The following is a 27,455-nucleotide window of genomic DNA, read 5'->3' on the forward strand; positions in this document are numbered from 1 at the left end:
TCAACATTTTTGGGGGCAGCACAACAAGCTGTAAATACAACCCTGACAAGTGAAATATGGCTAACATGTTAGCTTACAGATGCCCATAAACACCTCCAGCAGACACAGAATAACATGAACAACTCAGTGGAGTTGTGTTTGTGATGAATGTAATACCAATATTCGCTCTCTTTTAGCTCCGTTTTTGGTCTCCACCACCTCCTGAGGGAAACTTCCGTGTCTTTAGCTTCTAATTGCTCCACTATGATCACCAGCTATAATCTCTAACTGTTTCTGTCTGCTGAGCAGGTAGTGTTCAGTGGATTTATCAGAGCTGGTTTCATGAAAACAGCTGCTGCTGGAAAGGAAAGCTGTGGACTGTAAAAACCAAACAGCTGATGCTTAAACGCTCTTTGCAGCTGAGAGGAACCACAGAGTAACGTCACTATAAAGGGCCCACTTCACACCCATTTAAATATCAAAATATTGATTAGAGCAGCTTTAAACTCTGTAGCTTTTCTGTACTTTTCTACTTGCTGCTTCTATCGACATCCCGCCTTCATCTCAGTCACACTTTAAGGACAGACATATAGTATTCCTTGCCTGGTGCTGTGGACAGAAACGTGGCTCTGTGCTCTTAAAGCATGTTGACAGAAACAGCCCTGATTGGTTTTCACATTAAGGTGATCTGCTGGAGGGCGAGGCCCCATCTCGCTCCATTACAACCATCCCAGAGCGTGTCTGAGCCGAAACCCTTCCAGGAAACACAACGCCCTAAAAGCTTTTCTGTGGCTTCTCAGAGCCTGAGCGTCCACTCCGCTGTGTAAACAAAGCTCCAAATGACTCAGACCATGTCTTGCGTTTCTATTTGAGTAAGTGTGTGTGTGTGTGTGTGTGTGTGTGTGTGTGTGTGTGTGTGTGTGTGTGTGTGTGTGTGTGTGTGTGTGTGTGTGTGTCCACTGCACTGATGCACCGTTTGCTTGACAGCAGCGGATCGATGCAGCGTCCATGTTACTCTGCTCTCAGCGGGCTCATTAGCCGAGCTGCTAACATTCAGCCATGTCAACTGAAATCCATCAATGGCTGTGCTCCTTTTATCAAAGTGTCTTCACACTCTGCTCCATCACTAAAAAGCAGGAAGAAAAGACACATTCACCTGTTGTGTATTGAAGGTCATTTAGAGGTCACTGTGGTCTCTCAGTTCTGACCCGGAAGCCGCTTTCATCCGAACTAAAACTCCCGACCACAGACTGTCCATGAGAAGCGGACGTAGTCATCGTGACATCATGCATTGGTTTGTGGAGAGCCCTAATGAAGCTGTTGCCATGTGTTTCTTTTTTTTCAACCAATAGCAGAAGTGACCATATTTGGAATGCGGAGGAGTGATGTGGAGACGCTGTATACTACTCTTGGAGAGATCTGTCAATCACCCAAAATCATCCAAATTGCACCATTGCTGCTGTAAGTTATAAGCCCATCCATTCCTCTGAAGCAACCAGGGAACTGTAAATATACAGAAATCAACAGTAGTAGCTCACTCACTGAGCATTAGTTACCCAATCATCAAACATACAGAAGAAAAAGATGATTGGTCCACAGCCAATGCTAGAGGCAAACAACATTTTCAGCATGCTGGAACGCTCACAGTGAGAGTGCTAGTGGGGATGATTATCTCTGGGAATGACAATGGTCAGAGCGATTTCCTACAACAAATGCCTCAATTTGTTGTAGGAAATTGGATGCTTTTCCCATTCATGTATTATATTTATGATAGCTCTGCAGGATATTTGTGCACATCTGTGGCTGTCCACGGCTAATCTTGCTCTATTCTGCAGCAAACTGCGTAATATTTTTGGTGTCAAGTTATGGCTGCAAGCTCAAGGACCTCTACTGGTTGGCGGTGACTCAGACCTTCTCAAAAGACCTTTTATTACCCGTTTCATAGTACTGTTGACATGCCACTCTGAGCCCAGACACACAGTGGGAGAAAATAGTTTTTTCTCACTTTTTATTGTTTTGGACAGTGTGTTTGGCCAACAGCTAACAACATCACTGCCACAAAGCTTGGCAAGATTGTACGAAATGTCTTATACGACGACTTCAAGCCTTTTGCCTGCATACGTCGCTGCTTGTTTTTAAGTTTTAATGAAGTATGTTTTGGGACTCCTTAATGCCTGTTGGTGTCTGGACAGCGGGTAAGATAGTTGTGGGTTGTATTCATTCAATCAAACAATACAGCGGTGGTTGTTGCAGACAAACCTGGTGGAGATTTGCACTCTGCTGAGTGTATCTTTATAATACGTGACAGTTTATGGCATGGACCATAACGCTGACATTATAATTGTTATTTCAAACTCACAGAAATATTGAAAAGCAAATTTCGGAGCAAATTTTACATCAATCCATGTGATACTCGTTGAAATATTTCCCTCTTAACTACAGATGTCAACCTCACAGTGGCGCTAGAGGAAAAGTCAGCGGCTCACTAACGAACAGACAGATTCATTTTCTATAGAAAACCGCTCCCATTCAATTGCTGCATTCAGGCTCCATTGTTTCCAGTGTAAATACTATGACATCTCTTTTCTCTCAGTGCTACAGGCCGCATAAGCAGTTTTGTCCCTGTGTGAGCATCGTTATCGTCTCTTCTCTTCAGTCGTGGACTCACCTGTCTCTGGTTCTCCGTCTCGAGTCGCAGCCGAGCCTCGATGCAGCGCCGCGTCTCCAGGAAGGCCTGACGCTGAGCGCGGTCGGACAGGTAACTGATGAAAATCCCAGCCGTGTTCATGCACATGAACAACACAGCCTGAGCCGCTACCTGAAACACAGACACAGAGACACAGAGACGGAGGGTGAGATCACACACATACAGATCAGGATTTTCTCTGTTTGGTTCGAATCCGGTTCACAAGCGAAGCAGTGAATGACATTTATTTTTACAATTAACAATTTAAATGAAGCCACTTGCAAATGACAAAGGTAGTACGACATGTAAAGCATTCTTTGGTGATCCCCACTCACAATCCCCATGTCTAAATACATTCAGGTTACAAAATTCCACTGCTACTGTTGATAAACGGACCAAATCAGCAGCCAAACTACAACAACTAACTAACTTCTCGTTGTCTCGTGACAAAATGTATGAGGAAATATGCTTTAATTACAATATGTTTTCCTGATTAAAGCAGCAAAGAATTGCTGTATTCATTCATTTAGTTTTTCTGTCATGCCAAATATTATGTCCATCCCACATGGGATTACAAGAAAGCACCATTTTTCAAAAATCTTCTGTTCTTGCATTTACAAAGCATGTGAACATGTGAGAAAAAAAAACACAAAAAATTAATATATACATATTTATGTACTATAAAGTATCTTAAACATCAGCTGTTGAGTTGAGTAGCACTACTGGGGAGATTAGCATAGAAACCACTTATGTCCTCTCGGTTTGTTACTTTAAGATCTATAGACTCCTTTGAAGGAAGCGTAACACCCTGAGGCTCTGAGACACGATGACAGGACAAACATTGTTTGTTATCTAACGATTCATCGCAGGAGAATTCATTTACATCTGTAGTAGAATAATGTAAGCGTGCTACGGGGGTCTGACATTCATCTGTAGCATGGGAGCTGCATAAAGAGTCCTCTGTTTGATAAGTTTGCAGATGACATGCTGCTTTTATCCACAGATTACTTGTTGAACATTTGGTGCTTTTAAAGCAAACAGTTACATATTGTGTGTTAAACTTGCACAGTTCAAACAATGAGCTGGTTCGACTGTCCTCTAGGCTGGAGACCTTATCACAAGTAAGTCTGAAGTCTGAATTCACTTTTAAAGGCTTCGTAGTTGCACTGATGAGCTCAGAATTTGATGTTTTTACAGTATCTGGATACTGCATGGGAGAACATGAAATGAAGATGGAGCGCTGCCTGCATGTTGCAGTTTTCTGGCTCTGATCCCAAGTTTTAGTTCGCAGCATCTCCGCTGCCAAAATAACCTCTTTAACACATTTGTGATCAGACAGACATTTCTGTTTACAGCAAGAGCAGAAGCAGCTTCCACAAGTTTGGTTATCGGGAAACGAGGACAACATGAGGATGTTGTAGTTCATTCTCACGTCTCACAGCTTCAGATTGTGCTGTAGCAATGTAGTTTATATCTCCGCCGCAATAGAAGTGTGTCAGAGGTGAGCTTTCTTTCTACCATCGTTAACAAACCAAGGAGCCTAGATGTTTCAGAACATCTAAAACCAGAGAAGACAAGAGAACAGAGCCCAAAGAACAAAGCAGGTAACTGATGTTTGAACCACCTCCCTCTGTTCTACCTGCAGGACGCTCGCACTATGGAGAACGCTCACAGATTCATGGTGCTTTGAAAAGCTCCAAGGAACACGAAATAAATGTACTGGTAGATTAGTCTGATTTAGGGGCAAAGTTTTTCATGAAACATCACAATTGTGAGCTTTGCATCGGTTGATTTTTCTGAAGGAAACGTTCGTCCCACACGATGTGTTCAGGGACCGTTGTTAATCATAGCTTCTGGATGTGATAAACTGTGTAGTTTCGGCGATTGGTTTAAAGAGAACATGCTTTTCAATCCCGCCTGCAGGTTTTTTAAACCGGCAGAAACACACAGCTGATGTAACACTGATGCAACATGAGCGTCCTCCTCAGCTGCACCAGGGATTTCACCACCACCTCCACTCCACCTCCACCCATCCGTATCCCCCACCCACCCCCGCCTGCGGGAGCTTCACATGATGCAAGTGTTAAAGCAGGTTGGCTGACAGTTCACAGATGAAAACACTTCACTGCCTCCACCTCTCTCTCTCTCTCTCTCTCTCTCTCTCTCTCTCTCTCTGCCACAGTCTGCCCTTCAAACTTTCTGAAGATGTTAAATGAAACTGTTATTGTTCCAAATGATCCGTTTGGAAGAATGACAGTGTTTATCTATCTTACTCTCATGGGGGGGGTTCTGTGTGTGAGCAGAGTAAATACAGTCCCAGACAAGTCTGGACAGGTCCTGAACACCTGCTCCCATCTCTATTGTCTCTCTGTCTCTATCAAAAGGTCACAGAGGAACGCTTTTATTGCCCCACATGATGAGCTCATCGTACTGTATCTGCAGGCGGCTGATAAGGTAGCCGATCAATAAGTCATGATTACAGGTGAGGAGGTTTTCAGGGCTTTTAAAACATGTCCTGTGACATTTAAAGGCAAGCCTGGATTCATCAGCCTGTCAACGAGGGCTCTGGAGCTCCAGGGTCCTGGTCTTCTGGGATTAAGCACCACTATAGCACAATATTAACTAGCTTGATAAAAATGACTTACAGTAATTAGAGTTGTTCCAACCAGAAATTAGTCCAGTACAGCAGAAATAGCTGGATCAGGTATCGGCAAGAGTCTTTGAAACCATCCAGTATCATATTATCATATCGTTTATCAGCTCATTCACGCCTAACAGTGACTTGTTAAGCATGGTGATGGCATGAAGCGTGCCAGAAAATCACGTATTCATTCAAAGGGTCCGCAAGTTTGGTTGTTGACCTCTGAATTTTTGTCATTTACGCGCGATCAGAGCTTTTCAGACATGTTTGTCACAAATAGTTCACTTATTAAAGCACTATTAACATGTCTAGCGATTATACAAAAAGGGACAATTCCTTTTTAGATGCTTTAGGAACAACAGGTCTTAAAAATCTACTTTTGAGTAAATATCAATATGAAATAGTTGACAGGATATTTAATTTATCTTTGTTTCTTCATAATACATGTAATACTTGACTTCTGTCTTTATAGGGCTTGTGCAAAGATAATAAAGTAGTCCATGAATATGAGCTATGAGTCATCAGCTAATTACAAACCCTTGCCGGTAACACTCTTCGCCTTCTTGCTTCTTTACATTATATGTAGTAAATGGAGAATAATGCAACGAACAGCAGGTTGAGCATAAACGTGTTTGTGCTCAAAGATGGTGCCCAATCTGCGGAGACACGCACTGGTATAAAGAAAGCTTCAGTATCTGTAGTCCAGAGTAACGTCTCCCACAATCTGTTCCTAACCCTGACCAAGTAGTTCTGTTGCCTGGACCTAACTTCCTGGGTAGACGGAAGTTTATTTTGAAAAACACTATGCACGTAACATATTTCATGTTTAATATTTAACACGTTTAATGACACGCCGTCAATGGAGATGAAGCATGACGGCTCACTTCTTAGCTACTTCCATCATCTCGAAATGGATGGTGGAAGTAGCTAACGAGTGAGCCATCTCGCTTCCTTCTCATCTTTTTTTTTTGAGAGCTGCATTCCCAGTACGGATCAGGCATGGTGTACGGCTCTATAAATGGTGACACACATGTTGTTGTTGTTGTTGTTGTTCCTGTGTGTATAAATGGTATGATATCGTAACAGATTTATCCGTATAACCAATGTTTCCCAGGCAGACTTGGCAGTTCAGATGACAAACGTGGTGACTCAGTGCAGTTACAGCATCACAGCTTATAAAACAAACCAGCTTTCCAAGAATAAATAAATGTCCAGGCAGGTTTTATTATTCCAGGACTTTATAGCGGTGATAACTCCTCTCTACGCACCACGTATCCTTGGATTCCTGCTCTAATCAGACATGTTAATGTGAGAATGTGACTCGTGTTTGTCTCAAAGGGTCAATCAAAAGGCGTCTGTAAAATGTAACCACAGACGAGTGTTTTTAAATGATTATTTTATAGTCCACTGCTGAGTTAGAGAAGCTTCTTTATAGGGAGATGGAAGGGATGCTGATTAAATGTGTCATTGCCTCCTGTTTGATGTCTCGGTTTTAGCCTTTTTTAATGTTTTTAGGAAGAGAAAGGGCACTAGCTCACAAACTCTTGAGGCAGAACTGTGTTGGATGATAAAAAAGCTCAAACAGAGAGTTCAGGAAACTGAGAACGCTCTGCCGCTGTTTTCCTCGGCTGTAAAATTGCTGCGCTGAGAGCACATTTCAAGAGGAGGGAATTGAGCATGAAGAGGGGATTTTTCTGATTCCTCGTGCCCTCGACAGCTCCATGCTTTGTGGAGAGCAAGATGACATTATATGAAGGGTGGCTCCTAAGCGTCACAGTACTCTGCAGATTGGATGTCGGAGTTAACAGAGAGGAGAGGCTGCTGGGTTAGAGCTGTTTGTTTGAGGATGCAACTCAATTCTCACATATTTGCAGAGAGATTCTGGCGTTTGTTGGTGCTGAGCTGACAGATCCTGAGCTCGGGATCTGTTTGAACTGCTTAACTGGATACAACCTTTTTCTGCACCAAAAGCAAAAAAGTATACATTTACGCATGCATTTACTCGAACACATCAGGGGTTAATGTCCCAAAAAAGTCTAAATTCAACAGTTATTTGATTTAAATGAGGAAGCAGCAACGAAACAGTTTAGTTGACAGTTGAAACACAAATGAACCCAATCAACCCATCAGAACCAGAGACAGAAGTCTTTTTTTTTATTCTTCTTCATTGTCACAACCAGCAGCCCACATTACCCACAATGCAACACAGTCACTGACAGTTGGGTCAGAGGTTAAGCTGTGTTATGTTAAAAGCAGCTAATGTAGCCTACATCAGAAGACCACTACTCCACACCTCCAGACACTTTTTTCTTTTTACTTATTTTCAAATTCAAACTAGTCTTTAAAACTTTATTCTTCCTTTTCCTAATATGCAGCAAAATTTAATATTTTCTGATTTTCTTATAATATCTAAAGCAAAAAACATCGTCAGAAAGCATAACTCGGCCTTTAAGGTTTTACTTAGTGAAACAGTTTTAATTTCTTGTGACGGTGGCGGAGGTGGTCATTAATTCAGTGGAGGCGGCGTAAAGAAAGTGCTGCAGGAAACACTGCATGTTACCGTAAAGAAAATAAATCTGAATACGTGTGGGAGTGTTTTTCCTTTAAGCCACACACACACACACACACACACACACACACACACACACACACACACACACACACACACACACACACACACACACACACACAATGCCTTCTTTCTCCCCTGAGGCTGTTCATTGTATCTCACAGAGCATTACAGTGAATCTCTCCCAGGACGCCATCAGCGCTGATTCAATTTCCCAGTTCCCCCCACCACCACCACCACCACCCTCCCTGAAGGCCTCCGCTCCTCCCACAGAGACCAAAATGTATAAACCCCATAAGCTACAGCAGCTGCGGTAGCCACGACGGCGTTTTTATTTGGAAAAAGAGATGCGCCGGCTCGCCGTAAAGGGCATCAGCACAGAGACCGCCGGTGAACTCATTAAAGGGAAATGCCAGTGATGGATGTTTTTAACAAGGCCTCATTAGGAGCATGGGGCCAGGAAGAGGAGCAGCTTACAAACAGCTACATGGAAAATAATGAGGCAAGGTTAATAATAGTAATGATTATCATAATGTTTTTCAATTTGATTCAAGGGGGAGTAGTGACATATTCGGCGTGACACGGAAAATAAACACGCACAAGTCTGTCCTCCAGGTTTAACAATGGATAAACAGAAGATAGATTTAGGAGACGGGCAGGGCGGGGTAATTAGTGAGTAACACGGCAAAATGATTCGACAGCCAGAACAGACACCCTGCATCAATATTTCAGAGCTATCGGTTACCTCCCTGCACAACGACTAGACTTATATTTAATTCACGGAGCAGGGTTTAAAGAATTACATTCGTATTCTGAAAGAAGCAACATCGGCCGTCTAAAAAGCTGCAGCTCAGTTTGACTGTTGGTTTTGTTGTTGGTTTTGTTGTCTAAACCTAACTGTTGGTTTTGTTGTTGGTTTTGTTGACTTAACCTAACTGTTGGTTTTGTTGTCTAAACCTAACTGTTGGTTTTGTTGCCTAAACCTAACTGTTGGTTTTGTTGCCTAAACCTAACTGTTGGTTTTGTTGTCTAAACCTAACTGTTGGTTTTGTTGCCTAAACCTAACTGTTGGTTTTGTTGCCTAAACCTAACTGTTGGTTTTGTTGCCTAAACCTAACTGTTGGTTTTGTTGCCTAAACCTAACTGTTGGTTTTGTTGACTTAACCTAACTGTTGGTTTTGTTGCCTAAACCTAACTGTTGGTTTGTTGTCTAAACCTAACTGTTGGTTTTGTTTCCCTAACTGTTGGTTTTGTTGTTGGTTTTGTTGCCTAAACCTAACTGTTGGTTTTGTTGTCTAAACCTAACTGTTGGTTTGTTGCCTAAACCTAACTGTTGGTTTTGTTGCCTAAACCTAACTGTTGGTTTTGTTGTCTAAACCTAACTGTTGGTTTTGTTGCCTAAACCTAACTGTTGGTTCTAAACCTAACTGTTGGTTTTGTTGTCTAAACCTAACTGTTGGTTTTGTTGCTAAACCTAACTGTTGGTTTTAAACCTAACTGTTGGTTCTGTCTAAACCTAACTGTTGGTTTTGTTGTCCCTAACTGTTGGTTTTGTTGTCTAAACCTAACTGTTGGTTTTGTTGTCTAAACCTAACTGTTGGTTTTGTTGTCTAAACCTGTTGCTTTTGTTGTCTAACCTAAACCTAACTGTTGGTTTTGTTGTCTAAACCTAACTGTTGGTTTTGTTTCCTAAACCTAACTGTTGGTTTTGTTTCCTAAACCTAACTGTTGGTTTTGTTGCCTAAACCTAACTGTTGGTTTTGTTGCCTAAACCTAACTGTTGGTTTTGTTGCCTAAACCTAACTACGTTGTTTTGTTGCTTTAACCAAACTTTCGCTTTTAACGTAATGTTGTCCCCAAAAAAAGACCCCGGAAAATGTGTGTACCTGTCCATGAAACCAATAGGTTGCATTTCGTGACTATTTCCTGACCTGCCTTGATGCTGTGTTGTCGTATCTGATGACAGCTGTATGGAAACACGTTGGAGGTTCAGCTGGCTCGTAGCATCAGAGCTAAACCTCCCGCTGCCAAATGAAGGGATTTATTCTGTGGCTCTGAGGTACAGAAGAGGACAGCGAATGATTAACTCGGCTTCACAGTGATCTGCCGACGACTAGATGAAGACGTTCCACAGTCAACACACAGGCCGTCAAAAGATATTACATTTTAAATTTAACATCCCATGGACGGCCCTTATTAATAATTCATGTCCGCACTATTGCAATATCATTCTGATGTTTGCAGACAGACTTTGCAGAAAAACAAACTAAAGCTCTGTGTTTTCTCTCAGTGGACGAACTGTCAGAATTTAATCCACCAGCGCAAACAGCTGTGGTCAGCGTCTCTATTTTAACTAGATTAAAGCTGCTGCAACTGGAACGAGGCAGATCTAACCGTCATAAATCTCTTCTGTCACGTGAAGAATGAGTTAGATCACACCTCCTGCCAATACAAGCTTTACACACCATCAGGTTTCACTCATTAGCAGTATTAAACAGGGATGTTCCAGTCCACAGAGTGGCCATCAGTCTTTTTAAATGACCTTAACAAATAAAAGTGAAATGAGAATCAGAACCACCTCCATGCGCTCCAGCTAGAAACACTTCCAAACACAGAGCTGTGATGGAGTGGATGACTGAGCCGCACAAATGACTAACCAGCCAGTAGTTTCAATTAATAAAAATCCACACTGACAGTATATGACAGCAACATTTCTCAGGTGTAAAACCTCTGATGAGCTGCTGCCACATTTACATTTCAGTGTTTTGTTAATGGTACTCGTAAAGAGAGGGGCTGTTCAAGGAGAACCCGACAGATATCATAGACACTACACTGTAGAAATATATCTATACAAGCAGTGAAATATTCATACTGGACTACTAAAATGTTCAGTGATGAACTAATGACATAACAAATGTACTTATTTTAACCCAAACCATGATCTTTTCTTCAACCTAACCTAACCAAGTAGTTTGCTTTATTTAGTTGAGTGACGCCAAGACGTTCTGACCTTTAAGAAGACCCATAAGCTCCTCCAAGCACGGCCTGGGTCTCCACGCTGCTGGAGACCCAGGCTGTATTACTGGACCCGCTGGAGGGAAGGGAGGCCCGGGAGAACCAGAACCAGGACTGAGGAGGTCAGACCCTGTTGCAGTAAAATTAGAGGTTTTCTAAAGGGAGTCTGGTGCTTGGAAAAACACTACCACTGTTGTCCACAGGGACCGCCAAATTCAACTCAAATTTGAAGTTCCTTGTAGCTTTTAGTACAATTTATAGATACTTTACTTGGTTATTTCTATTGGATAGATCTTTATATCTTTAGTTCACAACATTTTAACAGTACTTAATACATATGATCATGCTATAAACTATGATGCATTCTTATAGATTTAAACTACCCCAAAATGTATGAGGTGGTTAATGTTAGCCCCACCCTGAACAGCGACATTTAAATGCTGCTTTTAGGTAGAATACATTGGTAAAATTTTTCCAGTAATGTCTCATAAATTTAAAAAAAAAAAGCAAAACACTTCCTGGTCTGGAACAAGACAGAAATGACATTTCCTCTCCGTTTTTGGGGCTAACACATAAATGAGTTGGACAAAATATTATAAAAACCTGAAATAATAGAATTTGTTTGGCACAGGGCTGCGTTAGTATAAAGAAAACTTCCACTGCAGCTAAAAGTGTCCTAATTCAGGATGACTTTTCCTCCCCGTGACACACCTCTGATGTTCTTTCTCTCTGCGTGAACATCAGAAGGTTGCATTCAAACACTTTTTATTCTTTAATTCCTTTCTAGACCACACGAATGCTCCAAATATGAATCCCATGGCATATGACCTATATGCGGCTCGTTACCATGACGATATCTGATGTCATTCAGCAGAGACAATTGTCAGTTTTGGAGACAGCTTTTCTTTTCCTTTTTGTCATCGTAAGCACTGAGAACGAGTGAAAGCAAAGGATTTTAAAATGTAATCTTATTGTTTTTGTTTTTTTGAATCTTTAAGAAAAAAGGCTGTAAGATGAAATCACTCTCAGCTCTCTGGACAGCCAGTGATCTTAAGTTCCCACGACAAAGCGAACACAGATCCACTGGTGTTAGGGGAGATATGTCAAGACACATAACCGACACACGATCACCACTTCTGCTTCTGACGGACATGTCTACTCTCTGCCGTCAGGGACTTCCTCTTCCACCCAGTATATTAAATGTGGGAAAAGAATCCCTGATTTCTGGGGGTAAAAATATGTTGTGTGACTAGTTATCTGCATCTTATGTTAGTAAGAATGCTACAAAGTAGTTCTGACCAAAATATAGACTGCATTTCCCAAATAACCCCCAAAGATTTTAAAAGTAGGTTTAGCCAGAAACACAGTAAAAAAAAAATGACTCTACTTCTCTCTTGATTTATTCCCTCAGTAAACATTGTAAACATGAGTTTATGGTCTCAATCTCTAGTTTCAAGTCTTCTTCAATACAGCATGATGTTCATTTAGTAAATGATGCTCCATTTAGAGTCAAACAGACCATAAAGCAGGGGATGCTTTAGGGCGGGGCTTACTGTGAGTCAAAGAATGGTAACGTCTGTTCATTGGCTGCAAAAAACAACAACATGGCGACGGCCTTAATCCAAGATGGCGACGGCGAAATCGCAGAACTCGAAGCTTCAAAACGTCCAACAAACCGATGGGTGACGTCACAATGACCACATCCCCTCTATGCTTTGCACACAGCTTTACATACATTTAAAGATATCAAAACTCGGATACCACCCAACCCTAACTAGTGATTCATTGCGATAAACTAGTGCTAAACTTTAACTCAAAGGACAACAACTTCTTCCTGTTTAGTGTCCATAAAGCGATCCCATCCAATGCACCACAAACTGTAAAAAACAGTGAAAAGGCCACAACGTAATGATGATTGTTTTCAGAGATCGGCGAGATCTCGACTGTGGTGGTGTAATGATTGATTGGCGTTTAAACGCTATGCATTCAATAGATATCTGGAGCTAGAACACGGTGCATGGATTAGACGGTATGGAGACGTTATTGGTGTAACAAGCTGATTTGACAGTCAAATCACAAACACTTTTCCTTGACAGCCTGTAAGCAGCTCATCTTGGCACCTCCAGAATCACAGCTTCGGCTGAAGGTGTAAATTGGACTAACGGCTGAGCTGACGGGTGAACGTCTGCGCGAGGATGTGTGTGTTACAGCGGCTCCCCGTCAAACATGCAGCGATGAAAGCTGAGATGTTCACCAATATGCTCTCAATGTGTGATCAGAAGCAGCCCGGTGGTGAGGCGCTGGGTTGGCTGTGTGTATTTTTAGTGTGCGCTGTTTGAATGCTCATTATAATGATAGAGGGAGGGCTGCTGAGGCCTATAGATCTCGACCTCTACACTCTAAACAGGCACATGTCAACCTCCACGTGTCACACAAACACATCCTCATACAATGATATCTAAGGAACAGTTACTCCCCATTTATCGTGCGTTTTCCTAGGAAGGTCCAGCAGCACGTGTCTATTTCAACCAGATACATGCAATATGATCTTTTCAAAATAAACTGCCGTCTTCACAGGGAGGTTTAGTCAACCAAACTACTTAGTTGGGTTCAAGGCCCCAAAAAGAGTTACTGTTGAACGTGTTAGCTTTACTGACACGCAAATTAGGGCTAAAGACAAAGAACAGACTGATTAGAATATCATTTGTTTTGCAAGTTTAAGGTCACAAATCTGAATATTCAGATAATTATTAACATTTTTCACGTGAATATGGTACTAGATTAAAAAGATACAAATTGTCACTTTGTAAATCCGCAGTTGGGACATCATGTATTCTAGCAGGAGAAGAAGTAGACCAGTTAAAGAAATAGAAAGGATGAAAACAGAGAAAAAGGAAATAAAAGCACAAGCACAAACGTTCAGATTTAGACCGCGCATGTTTGTTATAACTGTGTCAGCAGTTACATTTGAAATACTTCAATCCTCCAAATAAGAGTCACAGCTGAAACTCAGTTCCTAATCTCATACTTTGTCTTTTTACGTTTAGTTCATACTGCAGCTGCCCTTACAAAGCACACACTGTTGCATGCAGTATGCATTCAATTTGGACATTCTCCTCATAACAGTGTATCTTAACGTTTACCCCTGCTGCTCATATATTGGCTGCACAAAGGATTGTGGGTCAGAAAATCATGCAGAAAAGCATGCGACCAGATGTAGTAAAACATCTTTCTATTTCGACAATCTATGTATCGGGACATTCTAAATATTTTTCTGGTATACTATATAGTCTGCTAGGTTGGGTATTGGAACAAAAAGTATATGTGATCCAATAATCTCTACTCAAAGGTTCACTTACTACCTTTTTTGTGGCTTTTTTAACCAAACTGAGCTACAGGACTTCCTCCAGCAGCGACGATACACAACTCTTAATGTAAAGAAGTCGTCATTTTACAAACTAATCTTTGGAGAAAAAAGAAAAGCATTGCTATGGCTCATTAAAGGCCCTCCTGACTACACAGGAGCCATAAAGAAAAAGGAGTCACATGCATGTGGCTATAGACAACAGTGGTGGTTTCATAACAGCGACCTCTGACCCCTGACAAAACCTTCTGAGAGGTCCGACAGAAGACCCACCATGTTTGTACTCTCCCCCCGCCGTGGCCTTGGGCGAAGCTCCTCCCGAGCATGTGATGGTGACATTTCCCCACAGCTCGGCCTGCAGCTCTGCAGCATCTCGTCTCTTTAATGTCACTTCATGGATGTAACGTTGTGTCTTTTTTTTTTTTTTTTTTCCGGAGCGAGAAGCAGAAAGCGGCATTGTGGTGAGCTGCCATCGGCTCTGTGCGAGGCTGTAAACAACTCTGATGGATTGATGACTGAGTGCACAAGAATTCCCTGAGTGCTGACATGCATCTGACTGATGTGTGTAGTACGTCTTCTCGCGTTCCCGCTCATGGTATAAGAGTTTATCAATATTTTTTTCTAGGGCTGATTTATTGATATCACTAATGGAATCCTCCCCTTTACCTCATCTGCCCGAGTCAGCATTATACGACATGTGAGCTCCTCTGTTCTCTTGAGATCTTTATGAAAATAGAGTTGTTCTGATACTGATACCAGAATCAGAAATGCCTCCGAATACAACCTGAAATGCTGGATCAGGTATCTGCGAGTAGGCCAGTGTATGCACCGATCCCATGTCACGTTCTAAACTTCACAGGAACAACAACAACAACAACACAAACCAGTCTCTATCTGATCCGTGCATCCTCTCCGATCCGTGCTGCACATGTGCAACTCTGACAAAGATGAGAAAGAAGCGAGATGGCTCACTCGTCAGCTACTTCCATCATCAGCAACAGAAAGGAGAAACGATCTCTGCATCCAAAATCAATGATGGAAGTAACTAACGAACTTGTGTCTTTGGCCGACATGAAAAGGTGTTTACTAGTGGTGGGAATCACCAGAGGACCTACTCTACGATTACATCATGATACTTAAGTTGCGATACGGAATAATTGCGATATGCTGAGTATCGCGATATCTAACATTGCGATATATTGGGATTTATTACCTATTTTCAACAGCAAATTATGCAGTTTGTCAACATGTTTTTTATGTAATATTCACGACATTCCCGAAATTCACTCGGTTCATCCCACTTCAATCCATTTGTTATAGTCCTTTAGCCAAATAACTATACTAACTATTCCCTTTTACTTTGTTTAAGTCACTAATGTGCTGATTTGCTTAAAAACACACCATTCAAATGATTAGGAATGAAAAAAAGTTATATTACTGTAACATCATCTCCTTCAAACAACTGGTTTCTCACCAAAAAACTACACTTTACAAGATTTCATTGAACACATCATAATAACTTTATAATTTACTTTCGTCCAATACTAATTTTTTACTGAGTGAAGCGTGAACGATGTATGTTTTTTTCCCCCCCAACCCTTTGGTGTAATGTCTCTAAAAAAGACGCTCAAACAGCCTCTGCATTGAGAATAAAATGACGTTAGCGGGACATTTAGTCACCACGACTGAGGACAAATGAAGCATTTGTGAGGAACAATCCAGAGCCACAGAAAACGACATAGTCCTAACGGGAAAACATGTTCATGTGTCTAGATAACCACAGATTAACAGATCATTGTTTTAGCTATGACTGTTAAAATCCCAAATGACACATCAATGAACTCTTAAATGTCCTTTCCAATGAAGAGAACTCCTCCGTCTCACTGCCCGGTGAGGAAACATTTTACTGTGATGACTCTATAACACTTTATAAACGCTAATGGTTTTCCCGCTGGCAGATTCATATCACACATGACAGACAGTCATTGTTGTGTAATACCAGGGTGTCAACCTGCACACGGACCCCAGAGGCAAATTCACAGGGAGCTTTGCAGTTTTCATTGGCGTGTGTCAACCTGCTCTGTTTGGATTCCAGTTGAGGAAACATCTCCGACTTCTGCTGAGCACAAAGAGCGTTTGTTAGGGTTAACCCTTTGCTGCTTTCCCAACGAAGCCAAACTGATGTTGGAGTCATAAACAGTTATCAGCCAAAAATCTATAATGTTACTGCTCGGGGTGTCAAGATGCCAGAGATTTAGTACTCTGTTTTTATGACGTTTTTAACGATTACTGTTTTGTTTTTAAGTCTGTTATCAGTTTTTTTTATGAGTGGAGACTTTTGAGCTAACATTTTGGCATAAGACCTTCTTGTAAAAGAGATTGGGATTATCCTGGCAAACCAAAGGTTAAATTAATGTATTTAAAAGGATACATTTGATTCATTGATTGCTGTCGGGATGTGATGAGAATTTCAACAAATACAAGAAATGTGTTTTTAAAGTTTACCAAAGTTTTCTTTAAAGCAAGCAAAGACTTATCATGTAAAACTATTCCTGAAATAAAGCTCCAAAGTTTTAAATGAAATGCCCATGTCAGTTCTCAGTTCTGTCTTGGAGTTCATGTTTCCTGTGGAGTTGGTCTGACCGTTATGTAACCGCAGCAGAGCTCAGTTTAACATTCAGGGTCACATCAAAAGCAAAATGCTTTTTAAAATGTGTCTTTGATGGACAAATCAATACAAGACGCCGCCACACTGGCAACAAACGTTTAAAAGCTTCAATTTGGTCTCTGGTCTTTGCTTCGTCCACAAAGTTTGTCCCTGGCGGCCACCGTATCGCTAAGAACCAATCAAACGCAATTTAAGCTGTCTGTCTGTGATGCTGCTTTGGCAAAAGTCCATTTTTTTCTGTTTAACTTGAGTAATGTCACCTCAAATGTATACATCTTATTTATTATTTCCATGCGATCACACTTCACAAAAATACAGTGTTGATGATGGATATAAAAAAGAACATTTTGTAAATGAATGAGCAAACGCCCATCTTTCTCTTGAATTAATGATAATTTCAGACACTGGCTGAAGTAAAAAAACAAACGGACACAGAACACGTTTGTAACCAGAAGGTGCTTCTCTGCGCTCAAACATTTCTTTCACCACCAGGGTTGAGTACAGACGCCGTTCGTTCATTTTTCCAGAGTACCTGCTGCTTTTTCCACATTTCAAACAGATAACAGTAATCCAGAAGTAATCTCATTAAATGCCAACCCCAGAGGAGAGCGGTGAGCGCTGCTGGCCGACGCCTGCTGCTATGAATAGATTACAGCTGGGAGGTAATCCCGTCTGAAATCATCCTCAATGTGAAGAATAAGCTGAAAATCACCCTCACTTTAAGCCTTAAACCTCACTCAATGTGTTCTCAGACTCAAACAGGACAAATGTTGCATATCAAACCCGTTTTTAATCTGTGGGGTCAATACACTGGGAGCTAAGAGGAGAGCGTTCAGAAAAAAAAACATTAAAAACTTCCTGCCCTTCATGTTTTCAGAAACCTGCTCTCCTCAACGTCCCTTAGATCCTTGAAATATTCATTTTCAATAAATAACACTGGAGTACAGTATGTTTTCATTGATGTGTGACTCTTACAACCCAATAGACTAAAATATCTTAAAACCCTCTGAACTCCATTAAAAAACGCCGGCGGCTTTGAAAAGCATGTTTTCTTTGAAAGAATCTCCCAAATTAGAAAGAAACTTTAAACAGAAATGATTGATTTTCTACTCACCATCAGCCCTTGAGCACATAATGAGTGAAAAAACACTTCCACCAAGAAAAGCGCCCAAAACAAAGCTTTAATAGTGATATTTCATCAAAATCACTTTATTCTACATGTGTTATTTAAAATATGAGTAACAAATAAACCGTTTGCAAGAACCAGATCCAGGAGAAATTGACACGTTGCTGATTATTGTAGGAAAAGAAGATATATAAAAAGTGGACATAGTCATTGTGAGGTCACCCATTGGTTTGTAGAGTGGTCTGTTTGACTCTAAATGGAGCATCATTTACTAAATGAACATCATGCTGTATTGAAGAAGACTTGAAACTAGAGATTGAGACCATAAACTCATGTTTACAATGTTTACTGAGGGAATAAATCAAGAGAGAAGTAGAGTCATTTTCTCATAGACTTCTATACAACCAGAGGAGTCGCCCCCTGATGGACAGCAGAGAGAATGCAAGTTTTTAGACACTTCAGCATTGGCTTCACACGGCAGAAGCGGAGGTTGCTGCCTGAGGAAAACAGGAAATATGTACCTTTTGATAAGACATATGAACCGTTGTTTGAGGATACCTCGTCTCACTACATGTGGATGTCTTTACTATTCTGTTAAAAAATGGTTGTCCATTATATCTAAATAAATCCAGCCCAGTGTCGACCCGGACATCCGGATGTCTTTTATCCAGCAAACCAACAATGCAGATTTTAGTCCCTTAAAAATATATATTTTTTAATATTCTTACAGCAGGACACTCGTCAGTAGACTGCTACTCTAGGTCTGTATTTACATGTGTGTACAATGCAAATGACCCCTCAGGTGGGGGTGGACCTCCTGCCTCAATGAGGACGTATGGGCCTCTGCACTGACGCTGAACACGGCTCCCTGCAGCCATGATCCCGATCACGTGTCCTCACCTGTCAGCTCTGAGCCTGTTTCTGCTCATTACTCTGTTTGTCTGCTGTTTGTCCTCTCACCATGCCGTCCACAAAATAAAAAAGAGCTGCTCTGTCTTTTAACACCTCCTGACCCCATCGAGCCTCCGATACACTTAATCAATACAGCAGCAGGGGGGGGGGCACTGAGGAGCTCATGAGGAGAATAACAACACAGCTGGAGGAGGAGGTAGTTCTTGTTTTTGTCGTTGTGATTTTACCGTTGCAGCTCCTCAGTACCGGCTCGTTTGTTTCCTTATGAGAATTTCTTTGTGCATTGTTCTGAAAACGTGTCAATATCTGCTAGTTAAATACAGTATTTTCAAAATAAACTTCCATTTACACAGGAAACTCAGTTTCCATACGTGGTTTCCATACGTGGATAACATAGAAAATAATTTTGTGGGATATCTATGAATGAAGGTGCATTATTTGTTGTAGGTATTGCTACGAATGCTCGATCAGAACAGCCAGATTTAACGATGATACTTAAAAAAATTGCTCAATTAATGTCCAGTATTTGAGAGCTGCAACTGGTTCTTTTCATTCTTGATTTCTCTGCCAATACCTTTTTTTTTATATCGTTTGGTCTGTTAAATATTTGAAATAACGATCAAAGTCAACTATAATTCCCTAAAGCCTAACAAAATATATTCAAATTGTCTTGTTTTGTTTGTCCAAAAACATAAAGATATTCAGAATGTTTCATAAACGATGAAGAAAAGTAGCAAATCCTCACAACATCAAAGCTGATACCTTGAAATATTTGGCATTTTGGCATGAGAAATAACAAAAAGTCAGATTTTATAAATAGTTGTACATTATTTCTGACGATTGACTCATCAAATAATTGACTAATCATTCAGTTCTATATATGTGTAATATGCATTTTTAAAGATTTTTGTAACAGCTTACTGGTTTCTCTTGAACCAAATCCTCATTATTCCCTGCAGCTGACTGACGATAACCAGTTTTCTTATCAAGTCTTTGCTAAAGTACCATTTCATCCGTCTCTGTTCTCATGACTCACAAGGAAAGCCTTGTTTACTCTGGACGTGACTCAGCAGTGTTTTGTAGTTGTCAGCTTGAAACAGCAACAAAATCGCACACACTCAGTCCTAAAGCAATCTCTCTACACCTCAAGTGCCTGATTGTGTTTCAATCCAAATGCTTGAACAGAAGCTTTTCATTGTGCAGCAGAAATGGGTCATGAACACATTTTGCTGACGCTGTACTTGAGAGGACAGTATCACGACACCTCGTGTAATAGGCACGAAATGCAATATGTTGGGTTTTGTGTACTTGGACACGAAATGTCTGTTTGTTTGTGTAGCTCTGGAAAGAAAATAATGCCAATGGAAAATACAATTAGGATCTTTATTCATGGTTGACACACAAATAAAATGCATCCACGTAACTGAGCAACCGTCAGAGCAAGTGCTTTATAATGTCTAAAAAGACGACTATTGCTGGGCAAGATGGGAGGTGAGTGAGTCCAAAAAAACTTTCAACAAAGAGACCGTTGTTCAACACCAAGTTGTTGTTTTGTTGTCTAAACCTAACTGTTGGTTTTGTTGCCTAAACCTAACTGTTGGTTTTGTTGTCTAAACCTAACTGTTGCTTTTGTTGCCTAAACCTAACTGTTGGTTTTGTTTCCTAAACCTAACTGTTGGTTTTGTTGTCTAAACCTAACTGTTGGTTTTGTTGTCTAAACCTAACTGTTGGTTTTGTTGTCTAAACCTAACTGTTGGTTTTGTTGTTGTCTAAACCTAACTGTTGGTTTTGTTGTCTAAACCTAACTGTTGGTTTTGTTGTCTAAACCTAACTGTTGGTTTTGTTGCCTAAACCTAACTGTTGGTTTTGTTGTCTAAACCTAACTGTTGGTTTTGTTGTCTAAACCTAACTGTTGGTTTTGTTGTCTAAACCTAACTGTTGGTTTTGTTGTCTAAACCTAACTGTTGGTTTTGTTGCCTAAACCTAACTGTTGGTTTTGTTGACTTAACCTAACTGTTGGTTTTGTTGTCTAAACCTAACTGTTGGTTTTGTTGTCTAAACCTAACTGTTGGTTTTGTTGTCTAAACCTAACTGTTGGTTTTGTTGTCTAAACCTAACTGTTGGTTAAATTGCCTAAACCTAACTGTTGGTTTTGTTGCCTAAACCTAACTGTTGGTTTTGTTGCCTAAACCTAACTGTTGGTTTTGTTGCCTAAACCTAACTGTTGGTTTTGTTGCCTAAACATAACTGTTGGTTTTGTTGCCTAAACCTAACTGTTGGTTTTGTTGCCTAAACCTAACTGTTGGTTTTGTTGGTTATTTTAAGACCAACCATGATGTTTTTTTGTTGACCTAACTAAGTGGTTTTGTTGGTCTTAACCTAACTCTCATTTTTAATGTAAAGTTGCCACGAAAACCCCCCGGAAAACTCATGTACCTGTACACAAAACCAATATATTGTATTTTGTGACTATTGTTTGCTTGCTCAATGCAGAGGGGCTCTCCTAAAGACACAATGGGTTTGTTTAATTTGTGGTCCGAGAGTTCACACATCTAAATATTTAAACTTCTTATATTCACTGGCAGCAGATCAATAACCCGCTCTGACGTTCTGTCAGAAGTTCAGTTAAAGGAATACAAAGAGCTTTCATTGAGATGACTGTCTTGCTTCCTGGCCAAATAATAGAAGAAGAGGACTGGTAGTTGAGTGTTGAGTCAGCATTTGGCAAGACAAACTGAATGACTTGCAGATATATTTGAAGGTCAGTCACCACTGCTGAAAGACACTGGATCCATGCCGACACACTTCAGCGTCAAGACGTGACATTTTCATTTAAAATAAAGCAAAGGAATAAACTTCAGTGACAGCAATACGAAGGTGGGAAATAGCTTCCTTACTCCCTGGAGGCGGTTTGAAAACTACATTCATTCATCAGGTCTCAACACTCCTCTGGCACTAGAGCTCAACAAAAAAAGGTTTGAGAGCCCAAAGCAGAGAGCGGAGACGGGAAGAAACAACAAGCTGCACCTTTTTATCGTTTCCAGAGCCCAGACTCAGGGTCTGTAACTCTCCCAGACAGACTGTTTCATTTGGTCTCACCGAGGACGAGGCCGGAGGAATAAACACAAGGTGACAAAACGGTAACCCCCCCCCCCCCCACTCAGTGAAGTCTGTGATGGCAAAGAGCCGGATAGTAAATCCAGCTCTTCATTCTGTCCGCCTTTAAACAGACCTGAGAGGCTGAAGACGGCCTCAGTGTGTCTTATTGTTTAATCCATTTCATTCTTTCTTCTTTTATGTCTCAGGCACCCAACATTAAACCAAGTGGACTCATTTCATATTGTCTCTACTTGTGGATTGAAAGGATAGTCATTTTTAAGAAGTTCAATCACACATCAATATGAATACTTGTTGAAACGAAACGCTAAAGTCAGAATGCTAACATGTGCACAGCAACAATGCTGATGTTTAGCAAGTAAAATGCACATAATCTGGGTGCAAAGGGGTTTTAATCTCCCTTTGTCTTAAAAACCGCGATGCTTTCAATGGAGGATTTGGTAAATTGGAGAAGCGAGCACTGTTCTGATGTTAAAATGTTGTTTTTGAAAGGCTTACCGGCAATAAATATGGATAGAAAGAGAGTATTTTGTTAGATAAAAACATGTTGTGAATTCCCGAAATAATTACTCCTTTTTTTTTTAATCAATGTTGACTTTTGGACGTTACAACTCTTAGGTGTTATTGGAAATCATACATTAACTTAACCAATCCTACACATCTTACTATCTGAATAATGCACCCTTTGAAAAGCAGGGAAAAAAAATTGCCCCATTGACTTTAAATCAGGTTTTTATTGGTCAATGGTGCAGTCGCTTTATGCTTTATGATCACCAAAATAGTTAAGCGTGTTAGCATTAATCAGCAAGGACATTTGAGGCTGCTGGGAATGTCATTTCTGCACCTGATGAAAAGTCAGAAGATCGCCAAAGTTTATAATAAGGGGAGCATGAATGTCTGAACTCTGGAAACTCATTGCACTAGAGGAAAAGTAATTATCATAAATCCTCTGGGAACCAGGAATGTCTTACAAGATGTCCGTCTATCATGTAGTCATTGTGATGTTTCAGTGGATTCAAGAGGCAGACAAACTGACAGTTGAGGGAATTGAAAACCGTACTTATGTAAATAATTCTAGGTAAAAAAAAATATATTTTGTGAAGCCGAGACTCACACATACTTATTTAAACATATTTGAAGGAAGCTTTTATAATAATGCTGAATTTTTAAAAGACACTTTTCTCCACTTTGGCAGTCCCCTTACGTTTGTATGTTTAAGTTTTAATAACGCCGACTGATTTCTAAATGGAAGAAAAGTGTTTATTTCCTGCCCTGATTCGGGGGCTCATTCATGGAAAGGAAGAATAAGAAAGAAAGACGCTAAAAGCTTTTACGTCTGCAGCAATTTTTGGAAATGCTTTGGAGGTCACCGGAAAAACTCCGCTATGAAAAGCTCAAAAAGCTGCTGCTGATGGCCCTGATCCTTCATTAAATATTAAGAGCGGCTGAGTGCAGTGTCTGGTAACAGCAAGATTGTCCAAGATCAACTGCATGACACCGGTGAGATAAAGGAGGAGGAGGAGGAGGGTGAAAGAGGTGAGGTGGGTGGAGAGGAAGGAGATAAAGGATGGAGTGTTTCATCGAGCTGAGTCAGTCCAAAGACGGAGAAAACGTGTCCGAACGGGGGAAGAAAGAGGAGAGTCTGAATGACGCTCACACTCTAAAGGTCACCAAGACTTCCGATGATGGAAAGAATGTGTCAGAATCAACCTGGCTGCCTTTCATTGACGTAGCATTCATGGCTTTTTATGAAAAGCAGAAATTCAGGTCCAGTAACAAGTAGTCTGACTCACCGGGCGCAGCATAGCGTGATTGGTTTAAAGAAGTCCAAATAAGCCAAAGTGTGTTTTTTCTTTGACACCAGAATGATATTGAAGGCTCAACAATAATTAAATAAAATGCTACAAAATAGTGTTTGTCAATGAAAGAAAATGATTCAATGATTTCATCACCTTTTCCAAAACGGGGACGGTCAATTTTTACAACGGCACATTATTTCAAAATCCCAAAAGTCCGACAGCCCGTTATCCCAAAATCAATTCCTATTGTTCCAGACCGTTGCTTAAATACAACGTGTCCTTGAAACAAACAGAAGAACATGGATAATATTGACTAGAGAAATTCATGGTCAACTAACACGAGTAAGACTTTGTCGACTAATCGAACAGTTGTTTTAGTTAACAGTTATGTTGCTCCACGAGGAATCTTGCAAAACCACAACTTTAAATCTTGTGCTTCTTGGAAATAAGTAATTCATTCATTATAAAAAGCATTAAAAAAAGACTACTGAGTGACGTAAGAAAGTTGACTTTGACCAAAACGATCGATTAGTCAAATTGCATAACAAAATGCAGTTGTAGCTCTTTAGCTGGACAAGTAAAAAAAACATGACAAAGCATTTTTCGTCTCCCATTCCCATAAAAAATCGAATCGCTTTTAATGGAGTTTAAGTGAGCAAAGTTCTGCAGTGAAAATGTTGTTTTTGAAAGGCAAAACAGCAACAGGCAGAATATTACGTTAGATTAAAAACGTGATTTTCTGAATATTATTTCTGAAAATCACGTTTTTATCTCATTTTAACCAATTTATTTTAAGTAATTTTGACTTTTCGACTTTATAATTCTCTGGTGTTATTGGAAATCATACTTTTAGACGAACAGTCCTATGAATCATACAATCTGAATAACGCACAGTAAAGATTCCACAGTAAAAGAACAACTACTGTGTCTAGAGGATACCTGTGATTTATTTACACATAATAATAATAATCCCAGAAACAAAAATAATGTGTTTTCTATGCATTGAGTGTGGAGCCTTGTTTTTAGTATAAATTCTAGTAAACTGTTTATTTAAATGATCAGCCAGGTAAAGTCTGATCAGTTCTTCTTTACGTACGTCTGAAATGTCAAATCCAAATGAAAGCACACAGGAGATGTGTTTTTTTTTTGTTATTGTCATTGGCTGGTAGAAATAGAAAACAGAAAGCCTTTTTTAATGTTTAAATGCATAAAATATTTTTTCAGGGCCCCATGTGGGCCAGAGATTGAAATGCACGCATGCACTCTCCTTATGAAATCAACACTTGCCCTCTTATTTCCTTCTTTATCTCCTCGGTGCAGCCGGAGCTCCAGGTAAGCCGAGTTTGACCTTGAAGAAGAGGGAACTGCAGCGAGCTTGAAGAACGAATAATCGGTGTGTGTGAAGCTCACGCTGTGTGTGTGTGTGTGTGTGTGTGTGTGTGTGTGTGTGTGTGTGTGTGTGTGTGTGTGTGTGTGTGTGTGTGTGTGTGTGAACAGAGGGAAGAAGATACACTGCTATTGACAGTCGTATAATGCTCTTAGCTCCACCAAAAACACTCACATTATCATATACAAACCAGAGGAACCTAATCCGTTATTTACTGACGCCTCTGTTCATTTAACGGCAGGTAAAAAAGGCTAAAAGACGTCTGCACAAAGGCACAGATCAATAACGCAGCGACCGCAGAACCAGAACCAGGATTTCAGGGAGAGGTAAACAAAAGAAAAGCAAGCAGCGGGTCAATATGAGCTTATTGTTTAGAGACGATGGGATGTGACAGTATTGGTTTTCAGGGCTTTAATGCGGAATGCGGCGGCCGATACTGAAAGCCTTGGATGTGCCGGAGACAAAGGATGTGGGGCCAGCAGGGAGAACGGAGAGGCTCTAAAGAGACGGAGACGGGTCGATGGAGGCTATTCTGAGTCTGGCAGAGGCAGACCGCTCTTAACAGGTTTTACTATTTCTTCTGTCTGACCTCCACAGTCTGAACGGAACGGCTCTGCTGACTGAAGCTCTGTTCATACTGCCAGCCTCTGCAGACGGCGCGCGAGCTCCGAGCTTGAACGGAGGCGTTTATACCGTCTGTGCTGCATTATTCTCCGAAAAACACCAGAGGGCGTACAAACAAAATGAACTGTGAAGAATCGAATCAAAAAAAGAGGAGTGTAACTCAGAGATATGAACATAAACTGTAGGTGTGACAATCAAAACGCCATCAACCAACCTCCACAATGACGAGGAAGAATTGCCATTATCTGTAAACTTATATCTCATATTCATGGACTACTTTATTGTCCAAACCACCATAATTTAACAAAATGACATAATAAAGTTTTAATTTACCTTTGCCCAATACTCATTTTCACTGGACAGAGCCTGAATGCATCATAATGTAACTGAACTGAACCTCCGTTGGTTAGCCGTCAGCGGTGCTGCTAACGTTACTAGCTCTCCTCCTGTTGCTTTAAACACAGATTGGTTGTTTACAATGTAACATTATCAGAGATCAGAGACTAGAAAAGCATCGATGACGTCCTGATCTCATATTTTATGATCCGTTACATCACCACTTCATAAATTTGACTTTGTGCAGGAATATTTTAAGTCTCAAATCCAGAGTTTCCTTTTCTAATTAAACCGACAGTAAACGTCCTCTCCGCTCCTCTCTGTAGTCACTACGTTCTTCATATGTTCACCACGTCCTAAAGCAAACACAATTAATCGGAGCAGATTAGCACCGTTTGAGTCCAGGATGTTAAATTTCACAGCGTGCCCCGTCTTCTTAAACCCCAGGAGTGCAGCTTGAGCCGTCCTAATCCTGCCTCCGCCGCCACCGCCGCCGCCGCCGCCGCCACCACGTCCATCCGGCTGCAACCACCCGCTCACATGTCATCGCAGCCAAATGAAGACAGAATGTGTAAGGCGCTGATCTCAGGTCGGCTAATACCAACACGCGATGCTCAAATAATCCCTCCCACCAACCGAGCTTCCAGAGAGCTGATGTTTTAGTAACGACCAATCACAGTATGAGTGGAAGCTAATCAATCACTAAACCTGTGTGCCACTGATGACGTTTACCGAATACATTTAAATGAATAAATGTGTCTTTGTTAACCCTCTGAACCCCAAAATTTGATTGAAAAGCATGTTTTCTTTAAAAAAAAATCACCAAAACTACAGCGTTTATCACGGCAAGAAGCTGAAAAAAAACGTCATTATCGCCACGGTCCTTAGGGGGAGGCAAATGGTAATGAGGGAGAAGAGGAGGTCAAAAATGGAAGAGGAGGTCAAAAATGGAGATGAAGAAGGAGATTGAGAAAAGGAGGAGGAGAAGAGTGATGGAGGTGGGGGAAGAAGATGGAAAAGAGGAGGATTTAGAGGTGAATAAAACAGAGGAGGAGAGAGGAGGTGTGGACGACAGGGAGATAGAGAAGGAGCGTGATTGGAAAGAAGACAAGAAATTGTCTACGGTCCTTAAACACATCATGTGCCACAAAAGCGCTTCAGTCAGGTAAAGCAGCCACAACTAAACTTAAAATGTGATATTTCATGAGAAACATTTTTTCTACGTCTCATTT

The 27,455-nt window shown here is 40.8% G+C and overlaps 1 protein-coding gene across 1 annotated transcript in view; it reads right to left on the bottom strand.

Moving 5' to 3' along the window:
• The window catches only part of adcy8 (adenylate cyclase 8 (brain)), an 86,482-nt gene that overhangs the window by 51,282 nt on the left and 7,745 nt on the right, over positions 1-27,455 (bottom strand). The window contains exon 3 of the mRNA XM_054624367.1: positions 2,648-2,797. Coding sequence (XP_054480342.1) covers positions 2,648-2,797 — 150 coding nt within the window. The remainder of the gene's footprint in view (positions 1-2,647; positions 2,798-27,455) is intronic.

This window comes from Anoplopoma fimbria, chromosome 3 (assembly GCF_027596085.1).
Source record: "Anoplopoma fimbria isolate UVic2021 breed Golden Eagle Sablefish chromosome 3, Afim_UVic_2022, whole genome shotgun sequence".
Classification (NCBI taxonomy): Eukaryota; Metazoa; Chordata; class Actinopteri; order Perciformes; family Anoplopomatidae; genus Anoplopoma; species Anoplopoma fimbria.